General features: G+C 41.1%; 1 protein-coding gene across 1 annotated transcript in view; it reads right to left on the bottom strand.

Moving 5' to 3' along the window:
- The window catches only part of LGR5 (leucine rich repeat containing G protein-coupled receptor 5), a 128,971-nt gene that overhangs the window by 36,363 nt on the left and 80,026 nt on the right, over positions 1-12,582 (bottom strand). Inside the window, exon 4 of the mRNA XM_060656972.3 lies at positions 7,392-7,463. Coding sequence (XP_060512955.3) covers positions 7,392-7,463 — 72 coding nt within the window. The remainder of the gene's footprint in view (positions 1-7,391; positions 7,464-12,582) is intronic.

Raw genomic sequence — 12,582 nt, 5'->3', positions numbered from 1 at the left:
GCTGTCTTTGTGACATTTCTACTCAGTTGTTCCTCCACAACACACACGTTCAAGACCAAACTCATTATCGTTCACCTCCATTGTCCCCAAATATAGCTTTTTGCCGGTGTTTCCTGTTCTCAGTGATGGGCTTCCTTAAGCACATGGTTATAAACCAGAAATTTAGGAATCATCCTGACATCTCTTACTCCATCGTTCTTCATCGCCGGTTCCTTACCAAACACCGGTAATTTCATCTAAATAGTTCTCAAATCCATTTCCCCTTCACCATCTCCACTGCCCCCATCCTGACAAAGTTCTCCTTTCTCTCCTAGACTATTTCAGTAACACAGATCAAATCATGCCCTTCCCTGCCTTTTATCCTCCAGTGGATTCCCATTGACTTCACAATAAAGGCTAAAATCCTTGGCATGTCCCAAATGGCTTTCAAGGTGTCTGACCCCACCTGTCTCACTAAGCTCTTCTTGCACAAGAAGAGCTTAGTGACACAGGACTCTTCCTGCTTCAGCCACGAGGAGCTTGTTTCTGCTTCTTCATGTACTAGCTTCGCCTCCAGCCACCTCCACTACAAGGCAGTGCACAAGTAGTTCCCTCTGTCTGGAATGTTCTTCCCTCCTGTCATTGTCTGATCAACTTTCACCTCTGCAATAGGGACAAGATACTCTTTTCTCACCTATAGTTTCCTTATCAGGAAAGTGGAGGCAAATTCTACCTCACAGGTACTGAGGGAACAGACAACCAAAAGCATAGGGAAACACTAAAAAAAGCAGACTGGCCCACACATTAATAATATTGTTCTCTTCTCTTCTTCAACTTATTTATTTCTGTCCTGCAGAAATTTCTTCTTTTTGTAAATTTCTTTCTTTTTGTAAACCTTCACAACATAGGTCTAGAAGTAAGATGTGATTCTGTCAAGCTCCTTTCCCTCACATTAGTGCATCCTGCTGTGTGCCCATTCTCTGAAGTAGATTTTGGAGGGAGGGGAGAGAGCGTGGTGGTAAAATGGGCAGATTTTGGTGCTAGGAAGACCAGAGTTCGTATCCCAGACTCACTTCTAGACTGACTCCATTTCAAGCCATATGACTTTGAGAAGGTCATTTAACATCTTTGAGCTTTCTGCTTCATCATCACTAAGAAAGGGGTAATCTCAGCTCCTACCTCATGTGACTCCTCCTTGTCTGAGGATGAGTGGAATGAAGAAGGTGCTTCATAAACAGCTGCTGCTGCTTTGATAACCATGTGGGTTTAAACACCCTGGGTGTTTCTGATTTTGTCCTGGCAGTGTTCCCATGCTTTATTGCTTCTTTCTTTTTTTTTTTTTTAAGTTTATTTATTTATTTTGAGAGGGAGAAGGGCAAAGAGAGAGGATGAGAGAGAGAATCCCAAGCAGGCTCCACACTGTCAGCACAGAGTCTGACTCAGGCCTCGAACTCACGAACCGTGAGATTATGACCTGAGCCGAAATTAAGAGTCAGATGCTTAACCGACTGAGCCACCCAGGCACCCCTCTTTATGTGCCTTTTTACAAACAGTATACCTTCCATTGGTGCCATCCCTTTAGCTTCTCCGAAGAGTTTAACCCACTTCCAAAGGTAACCTTCATTTCACATCACAAGACTGAGAAAAGTGGTATTCTACTTCTCATTTATAACATCTATGTTCTCTTTTAGTTATTTACCTATCTGATGTGACTGTCACATGTACGATTTTAATCAGAGCACTGGCAGATAGACTGATGTACGAATGGTTTGTACATGGAGTCTTGCATTACGTATTCACATTTTTTTCCCATACATGATTCTGAGGACTGCGCTCCAATTTGAGTTCTCTCTTGCTATAGACACTGTGTAGAAAGGGCTTTACCTTGAAAATAGTTTTCTCCTGCTGTTTAATCGGGGAGGGAGACAAGGAAAACTTCTCATAACAATGCATTGGGTGCTGGTTTGCACGTGGTTCTATGAAATGACCTCCTAATGGTGCACTAGACAAAACCCTTGGCCTCTGGAACACCAAAGTCCACCTCCATCCCAAGACGTACTTGCTATGCTGGCACTTTGGTGAAAAAAACCAAACTAAACCAAAATTTTATTTATTGAACATGCATTTTTATTGTGTAAGCTTGTAATTTCTCTTTGTGGAGACTATTTTAGTGGGAAGAATAATGTCACTAATACTAAAACCATTGTGTGTGTGTGTGTGTGTGTGTGTGTGTGTGTTTAACCTCTTTGATCTTTTTTTTTTTTTTTATTTATTTATTTATTTTTTTTATTTTTGGGACAGAGAGAGACAGAGCATGAACGGGGGAGGGACAGAGAGAGAGGGAGACACAGAATCGGAAACAGGCTCCAGGCTCCGAGCCATCAGCCCAGAGCCCGACGCGGGGCTCGAACTCACGGACCGTGAGATCGTGACCTGGCTGAAGTCGGACGCTTAACCGACTGCGCCACCCAGGCGCCCCACCTCTTTGATCTTTTAATCTTATTCTCTTGGTTAGCTCACTCTACTTTTTTTTGTCTGCTTACACCTCCTTGTCTTTTGTTACTTCCTTCCCATTCTTTATCCAAGGTCTGAAACTGAATAGGCTCCTGGATGTTCATGGGAGAAAACTGGGGCTGGTTCTAGGCTTGCCTTATTTTCTGCCCAGCACTATGAACCCTGCCTCTCCTCCTCATCTCTTTCTCTTACTCTCTTTGAGGACTATTATCAGCAAAACCTTACCATGAAGAGTCTGGGTGACATTATTAACATTTCACAGGGCTCAGGGGCAGAGGAGTCGGTAGCCCTGAAGCTGCTATCACAAGATGTACAGGCTGATCACGTTCCAGGCAAGAATTACATGTTCTTTTTAGGTTTTAAAACAATGTCTTACACCCTGAAGATGAACACCAATTGGTGTTCTAATTGGAGACTAGAGACAATACCAAAGATATGTCTGATTCTTTTATTTTCTATGTACCAACCCAATTTGTTTCTCTAGTGGGAACTTGAAATGAAAACCAACATGTATGAAATAATACTCTGGTTAACTGGGCAAAGATGAATATGTCATTCTCTTTGATCACCTTGAACTTCACTAATGACAGATGACTGAACGTCATTGATGACTATCAACAAATGAAGTAACGATTTTTTTCCCCATAGATCGATTTTTTAGCTACAGATACAAAGGTATGAGGTCAGGGGAGGGTTAAGTTTTGAGTTTCCATCAAATCGTTGTAATCTGAACCTAGTCCTCAAATGTCTATAATGCCAAAAGTTTCTTGGTGAAATACAACTCACTGTGAGTTCTGATTACATTTCCTATTCCCTTCCAAAAAAACAGAAAGGAAATTAAGTTATATTTGATTACATTACAAAAAATCCAACTGGTGTCTGGGCAGTCATTACCATGTCAGAAGCAAACATACATATTGTACAGGGGCAGGCTCTGGGCTATTGGGCTCTGGCACATGGGCTTGACCTCTTATTCTTTAGACAAGCAATTTGTAAACATCAGGAGAGAGTTAAAAGAACACAAACATACCTATGTGTTTTCATTATGAACAAGGCCAAATATCTTTTGTTTATGTAAAATAAATGGAAATTACATCTCTTGAAACGTGAGTACAATTTGTTGCTTCCTCACAGCAATGTGACCAATTTTAATGTATCAAGTTTCTCAAGCTATATTCAATGAAGCCAAGTCTATATGGTGGGGCAAAGTATACTGGATCTATTTCAGTACTTATCAGCCACTTGGTTGGTAGACCACTTGTCTGTGTCATAGCACAATAAAACACTTAATTTCTCAAATGTGTTGGCCATACAAATCCCCGGAGGATTTTGTTGAAATGAAGTTTTTGATTAAGTAAGTCAGAGATGAGGCCCAACATCCTGTCCTGTATATCTGGGAGGTGTTGGTGCCGTGACAAACACATTCCGATAGGAGGGTGTGCTATCCACACAGCATGTGGCCTCCTGTCTTTATCTGCCCCAGATCGTCAGTAGACTTAATAGGCAGGTATGTATGAGCTGTTTCAATTAAACACAAACAATGCAATCCCAGACTTTTATTTCATATTCCGAGTACCTTTTTAGTTCACACTGGAATGCAAAGTATGGATTATGTGATTATTTCAGGTTTGAAAATAGCTCAGGGGAATATTTGCAGAACATCTGAAGAAGTGCTGCCTGACACGAGTTTTCCCAACGTTCGGTTAAGAAGCACTTAACGGTATAATGGAACCAGTTAGAAAACACTCAGAGAGTGCAGCCTTGGGCTTTGGGCCTGTCCAGATGATTCTTCTTTGCAGCCAGGGTTGAGAAATCCCCTTTGGAGATTACAAGGCCAGGCATGTAGGGGGGTGATGCACTCACAGCTCCTGTGGAGGTTGGAGTGCAGCTTAAAGAGCGAATGTGTAAGACAAGGAAAATAACAAAGTGAAGAGAAACAGTGAATTCCAGGGACAGAAAAAAAGAGGAAACATTAGAAAAAGGGCCGAGTGATAGTCTAAAAGTTGACTGTAGTTCAAGAAAAGCCGAGTGACAGAGTGGAGGCCTCCCAGGTGTGGGCAGCATGGACGATGAGGCAGGTCTCATCCTCTTTGTTACTTGTACTGATACAGAAGTGGCCTGAAAGCATGCACAATGAATGGAGACCGGAAGAGGAATGCATGTTTGCATTCATGTAATGCATTCATGTAATGCAATCATGTAATGATCACTAGTCTCAAAACTGATGCTTTCGGGGCGCCTGGGTGGCTCAGTTAAACTCTGGTTAACTGACTTTGGTTCAGGTCATGATCTCAGAGTTTGTGGGTTTGAGCCCCGTGTCAGGCTTTCTGCTGCGAGCACAGAGCCTGCTTCGGATCCTCTGTCCCCCTTTCTTTCTGCCCCTCCCCCACTTGCGTGCACGCACTCTCTCAAAAATGAATAAACATTTAAAAAACAAAACAAAACCTGACGGTTTCATTTTTGGAACCGCATGAAGGAAGCGGGAGAAGTACCATTAAACATCTCCAGTCTGGGACGACGGCAAAACTTTACAAGGGTTCACTGTGGCCCAAACCCACACACCCCATAGGGGCTCCTTCAGCTGGTACAATACAGTGTCTGTGCGGTTGGTGGTTAGAGTCTATGTTTATAACACTTTTTGTCCAATCTTAACTCTTGTATCAAAGCAGCACAAAAAACCATGAGAAAATGTGGCGCGGTAGCACACAGTGCCAACATTCAGCGCCTCACATGGGCTTGTCTGCGCTCCGGGCAAAGGGACCGCTGGACAAACATTACACAGTCAGCCGATAAAATTCAGTATGCACCGGGGGCCGAGTATCTATCTGGATGCGATAAACATCATACTAGAAAGTTAACCCTTGGCTTTTTCACAGGGAACACATACTTATAAGGTTTCAAACACAATTGTGTTTGTGAATCAGAAACCATAAGGCAAGAGACACCTGGTGAACAGTGAATCTCCAGACGGTAAGAAACCAAATCTGAACACCTTTATCAGGGAGGCACCGCCCAGTTCAAGTGAACAAAAGATTCATGGTTTTCTCTTTCTCAAAGAGTTCACTTTGCTGGGTGTTCTGTTTGTGATCTTCTTTCAGCTGATAGGGGCTTTTGGTTACCGACTCTTATCCTTCTATCTTCTGCCTGCCTCACAGCTGTTTAAAGTTCCTATTGGCTACTGCTATTATCTCGTTTTTCAATGCGGCCACTAGACCCCGTGCCCTGATGCAGACAACCCAACTTGAGAGTGTTTTGCCTTCTGACTGCTTCTTTCCTTCAGGAAAATGCTTGTGCAACAAAGGAGGAGTGATACTGTGATGTCATTAAGGAGCCCCTGAAAATGCAACAGACCTATCGCCATGCCACAAAGGGGCCCTTGTGGGCTTGTTTATCTATAGGCTCGTGAAAACCTAGGAAGTCACTTTGTTTGACTGGACTACAAAGCTTAAAATGGTCTCAAGCACAGATTTGCTTTCATTAAAAGAACAACCACAACAAAAAAGATCAAAGGAGGAAAGTATCATCTTCAATCTCATGTTTCTCCTCCTCTTGTATCACCTCAGTAAAAGGCATTAAACAAATGCTATGTAACTATTAACCGATGGCTTCTTTAAGATACTTTTCAACTAGAGTCTGCAATATTTACGTGCTTTTTAAATGCATCTCCCTCATCATTCCAGACCAGAAACCAGTATTTTGTTTGACAGATGAGGACTTTCAGTGTAAGTAAGATAAAAGCACATATTACACATGCATATATTGGAAATCATGCGATATATTGCGAGCACTTACACATTCTCAGGAGATGAAGATTTACTGACCACCTACTCACGGCACAGTCTTGCCAAACAGTCACTGTAAACACTTGCTTACAACCCAAGCTCTAAAACGTCCAGGTGGTATGAAAGTTCTTTTTGTGGGAAATAACTAATTTTTACTTATTCAGAGATTCTAAGTCAATGAAGAGTGGAAACTCCTGATAGAAAACTTGTATACTCAGAATAAGGAAAAATAACCCCAGTGCTGTGTATGTTCATGTGTCTGTATGTGTCTGTGTGTCAGTGGGATTGTTTGTGAGTATGTTTGTATGTTTGGGTGTGGTGATGGGGAAGCTGTGCAGTGAGACTTTAAGATATACCATTAGATCTTAGCTCACTGATTTGAGGACCCCTGATGTATATACAGAACCTTAAAGATTAAGTCATTTTAAAAATTCATTTAAATTCAAGTTAGTTAACATACGGTGTAGTCTTGGTTTCAGGAGTAGAACCCAGTGATTCATTGCTTACATATAACACCCAGTGCTCATCCTAACAACTGCCTTCCTTAATGCTCATCACCCATTTAGCCCCTCCTCCCTTCCAGCAACCCTCAGTTTGTTTTCTGTATTTAAGAGTCTCGTATGGCTTGCTTCTCTCTGTTTTCATCTTATTTTTCCTTCCCTTGACTCAGCAAAAGTTTCATTACAAGTCAGCTCAGATCATCTAGAAATGGAATAAATTGAAGATTCCAATCTTATCTAGATTTTTCTAGACAAGAGGAGAAAGCATTATTTCTGATTTGAACTCAGGAACAAAATACTACAGGAGAATGCAGGACAAGATCTTGGATCCGCAAGATTCTGTCCTGTGATACCAGCATATATAAGAGGCTTTTCACTGCAGGTGCTATGATTGAGTGTCTGATCTGAAAATCCGAACTCCAACACTGGTCCCCCCCACCCCATATTGTTTAATGAAGATTCAAAGGGTTGTTGCCATAATGAAAAGTCTCATTCACTCACAACTTATTTAGCTAGGGTCCCCAACCAAGGAGTTGATGAAAATGGTCATTTGGACATTTCATTGCTCCTTCCCATATTGGTCCTGAGAACATTTTGCAATTTTAACTGTACTTACAGGGACTGAAGGCTTCGCAAATTCTGCAGTGCTCCCGCCGGTACCTGTCTTAGGTGATTATTCTGCAGCATACTGCACGTGAAAACAAATGAAGAAAAATGTTAAAGAAAGTTAACAGTAATCAATAACTGGCCACAGCACTGCCAGGCTCTGTTGTAAGTGTCAGGGAAACAGCAGAGCATCAGACAAAGCCTTGGCCCTTGGGGAGCTTGAATTCCTATGTGGAATGAAAGATAATTAAAAATTAATGGGTGAGTATATACCATCAGGCAAATGGTAGGTACTATGAATGAAAAACAAAATATGGATTTGGGATAGATGGATACAAGGGTTGAGATTTTTATTTTAAAGGTGGTCAGGGAAGATCTTTCTTAGGAGTTGATACTTGAGCGGAGACCAGAATGGAGTCATGGAGCAAATCCTGTGAACATCTGGGAAGAGTTTCTGAGAAGAGGGAGGAGTAAGTGCAAAGGCCCCGAGGCCAGAGCTCGCTTGATTTGTTCAAGGAGCAGCAAAGGATCACTTGCGAGGAGGAGCGAGTGAGAGCAAGAGGTTGGGAGAGACTGAAGCTATCTCATGGAGGACTTGCAGGCCACAATGAGGCTTTATTTTAAGTGTGACAAGAAACTCTTGTTGAATGGTTTATAGGGAAATGACATAATCTTATTTATGTTTTTCTTTTTTTAAAAATTTGAGTACAGTTGATGTCCAATGTAACATTAGTTTCAACTGTACAACTTACAGATTTGACAGGTTTATACATTATGCTATGTTTGCCACAAGTGTAGCAACCGTCTATCCCCATACATTGCTATCACAAGATCACTGAATGTATTGTGCCTTATATTCCTGTGACTTATTCATCCCATAACTGGAAGACCTTATCTCCCACTTCCCTTCATTGATTTGGCTCACACCCCCATCCTTCTCCCCTCTGGCAACCATCAGTTTGTCTTCTGTATTTATAGGTCTGAATCGGTATTTTTTTTTTTGTTTTTTTTTTTGTTGTTTATTCACTTTTTTGAGATTCCACTTATGAGTAGAATCATGGTATTTGTCTTTCCGAGTCTTATTTATTTCACTTAGATAATACTCTCTCAGTCTATCCATATGGTCTCAAATGGCAGATCTCATCCTTTTCATGGCTGCATAATATTCACACACACACACACACACACACACACACACACACACACACGCACCCTTTATCCACTTCTCTATTGATGAATACTTAGGTTGCTCCCATAATTTGGCTATTGTATCTAATGCTGCAATAAACACAGGGGTGCGTGTATCTTTTTGCATTAGTGTTTTTGTTATCTTTGGGTAAATACCCGTAATGAAATTATTGGATCACATGGTAGTTCTATTTTCAATTTTCTGAGGAACCTCCATACTGTTTTCCACGGTGGCTATACTGTTGACATTCCCACCAACAGTGCAAGAGGGTTCCTTTTTCTCCATATCCTCACCAACACTTGTTTTATTTATGTTTTTAAAGGACCACTCCGAGGACTGTATAAATTAGACAAAATGGAAATATGGATACAGCAGGAAGCTATTCAAGATCTTCTTTCTTGTGTAGCCATATTTTAATGTAAATTAAATTCTTTTTGTGAAGTATTGGGCTTTTGCTTGCCTGGGTTCAACTGTTCTTTTCAGAACATGACTACAGAACAGAAGCAGCTGGCAACAAAGAAATAAATATCTATCATTGTTAGTAGGGAAATAGCATGGAAAAAAATTCCCATTAGATTCCTCATATTTTGCTATTTTATTCATAAATGTTTAGGGGTGCCTGGGTGGCTCAGTCGGTTAAGCGGCCGACCTCGGCTCAGGTCACCATCTCGCGGTCCGTGAGTTTGAGCCCCGCGTCGGGCTCTGTGCTGACAGCTCAGAGCCTGGAGCCTGTTTCAGATTCTGTGTCTCCCTCTCTCTCTGCCCCTCCCCTGTTCATGGTCTGTCTCTCTCTGTCTCAAAAATAAATAAACGTTAAAAAAATAAAATAAAATAAAAATATTTATAGGGCAATAATTTTGCATCCGTTCTCCCAGTATTTCGTGGTCTACGTAAGCCAAAGGCAGAAGACCATTTTAAGAAAGCAGCCATTTTACAGAAAAGCCTCTACTTATTAGGTCACAAACCTATATCTGGATCTCTGAAATAGTTTGTCTGGTTCCTTCACCTCCGCAATGGAAGTTTCTTTCCATTAGATGACTGGCTGGGGACCCAACCCCAGGTGTGTCTAACTCCAGACTCGATGCACTTTCTACGACACCTTGCAGCATTACCTTGAGACGTATTTGGTGAATGTGCAAATTCTCAGGTTGTACGGTATATGGCATGATTAAGGTATGGGTAAGAGTATGGGTTCTCCAATCTGTCTACCCCGTCCCTGCCCCTAGCAGTGTGGCCTCAGGGAAATCGTCCAAGTTCTCAACTTCTCGGTGACCAGTGATAATGCCCACCCCCAGGGCTTACTGTTATGATCCGATGGGTGAAGGTACACAGAACAATACCTGCTGTGTGGTAAGCGTTCAATGAAGGCTGACCCTTTTTGTGTGAATTAATAGACTCCTTCTCAAAGCTAACAATATAATGGGATTGTACTGGATGTGACATTTTAATTAACCAGAAAGTAAAATGGGGAAAAAAAAAATCTGTGCCAGTGGTTCTCAGACTTCAGGGTTCATCAGTATCCATTGGAAGGCTTGTTAAAGCACAGCCTGCTGGGCCCCACCCTCAAAGTTTCTGGTTCCGTAGGTCTGGGTAGGAGCCCGAGAACCTGTGTTTCTAGCAAACTTCCAGGTGATACTGGTGCTGCACAGTAAGGCAGCACACACTCATGCACACGCCTGTGCTATCTTAAATTGCTTCCACTGGAGTATTTTCACAACTTGAGGCTGCAATGAGCTTGGAGAGAAGTGTTAAGTTAAAAAAAAATTTTTTTAATGTTTACTTATTTCTGAAAGAGAGACACAGACAGAGTGCTAGCAGGAAAGGGGCAGAGAGAGATGGAGACACAGAATCTGAAGCAGGCTCCAGGCTCTGAGCTGTCAGCACAGAGCCCGACACGAGGCTCGAACCCACCAGCTGTGAGATCATGACCTGAGCTGAAGTCAGACACCCACTGACTGAGCCACCCAGGCACCCTTGATAAGGCCTATGTTTTAAGTCTCTGAGAGCAAACCATTTACTCTCCCTGACCATTTGTCATTTACATGTATAATGAGAATAGAATAATATCATCTGGTAGATAAGGTGTTTGAGGATTAAAAATATGAAAGTACTTGTAATACTTTCATATATACAAATATGAGTGTGTATACAAATAAGACACGAAAATACTTTAGAGGTCATAAAACTTACACTTTTCTCATCATGGCTGAGATTCTGTTTACTAAGGAATATAATTATGTCACTTGTATCCTAATAGTTTTACTGAAGTAATTTCATTATTAAACTTGAACTCAACTAACATTTCATAAATCAAGAGTGTCAAATGTATTGGTTCCTTTTTTTTTAAGTTTATTTATTTATTTTGAGAGAGAGAGAGAGAGAGAGAGCGAGAGCGAGAGAGAGGGCTCAACCAGGGAAGGGGCAGAGAGAGAGAGAAGGAGAGAATTAATTCCAAGCAGGCTGACAGTGCAGAGCCCAAAGTGGTGCTTGATCTCATGGTTCATCAGATCATGACCGGAGCGGAAATCAAGAGTCAGACACTCAACGAACTGAGCCACCCAGATGCCCCATTGTTCCTTATGAGAAAAGTCAAGTTTTAGGAAGATCTCACATTTCACTTATCTGTTAAGGAATTGGTAAAATTATAGCTTGAATTCCATATTTTACATAATTTACTTGAGTATTAAAATTTTACATTTCTATATTATTTTATACTTTTCCAAGTAGTTTTAATATATTATAGAATTTTACCTTCACAGAAATGTTTTCTAAGTCACTCACTAATTGAGTGATAAATGTGAATGTTGGTAAGATTCAGATAATAGACTTCATTGGTGTCTAAACTTTGTAGGTGATATATTACTCTATAAAGTATTGAATAGTCCTTCTATGCTTTCTAACCAAAGAGTGAAACTATTAAAATGGGGTCTTCCTAAAACAACTGGAAAATTGGAGTAGAGGATAAGAGATACTCAGATGGTTTTCCTCCATTAAACAGTGGCAAACTTTCTCCAAAGTTTTATATATCTGGTTTCAGAAAACAGAACTTATATGAACTTTGCTAATGATAATTTTTAAAGCTACTCCTGAACTACCTCCCAGCAATTTAATTTTTGAACTACTTCTACAAGTAAAATACCAAAAATATAATTTAGAAATCACTTAAGTCCTGATCTCTCCCTAAACTAAAGAACTTCTGTTTAATTACTTTTTTTTTTTTTTAACATTTTTATTTATTTTTGAGACAGAGAGAGACAGAGCATGAACGGGGGGAGGGCCAAAGAGAGAGGGAGACACAGAATCTGAAACAGGCTCCAGGCTCTGAGCTGTCAGCACAGAGCCTGACGCGGGGCTCGAACTCACGGACCGTGAGATCGTGACCCGAGCGAAGTCGGACGCTCAACCGACTGAGCCACCCAGGCGCCCCTGTTTAATTACTTTTAAATGACAAAACAAGCACAAGTTATCTCCACAAGTCTCCAGTAAGTTAATTAGAAAATTCTGTTTTTGTTTAAGATATCCTAGTGGGAGACAAAACAATGAAAGGGTTTACAGCACTTTGGAGTGCAATTAAAACAGAAAGCATTCACAACATAGCTGCTGATTTCTTTTGCAAATACTCCTTTATTCTGTGCATCCAATAGAAGCAGAAAGCACCATGAACTGAATATGGGTTTAGGCACTTTTGGCTTCGTTTTTATCATTCACATATGGGTGAGAAAAGAAAATTTTCCACTTTCTCTAGAGACAAAGAATGGCTGCATATTTCTTTTAATTAATTTGTTTAATGTTTATTTATTTTTGAGAGAGATCAAGAGAGAGAGAGAGAGCACGCATGAGCACAAGTGAGGGAGGGGCAAAGAGAAGGAGATGCAGAATCAGGCTCCAGGCTCTGAGCTGTCGGGACAGAACCCTAGGCAGGGCTTGAACTCACCAGCCACGGGATAAAGACCTGAGCTGAAGTCTGACGCTTAATTGACTGAGCCACCCAGGTGCCCCAGTATTTTCTTAA

This window comes from Panthera onca, chromosome B4, assembly GCF_046562875.1.
Source record: "Panthera onca isolate mPanOnc1 chromosome B4, mPanOnc1 haplotype 2, whole genome shotgun sequence".
Lineage (NCBI taxonomy): Eukaryota > Metazoa > Chordata > Mammalia > Carnivora > Felidae > Panthera > Panthera onca.
This window is presented reverse-complemented; position numbering and strand designations above follow the sequence as displayed.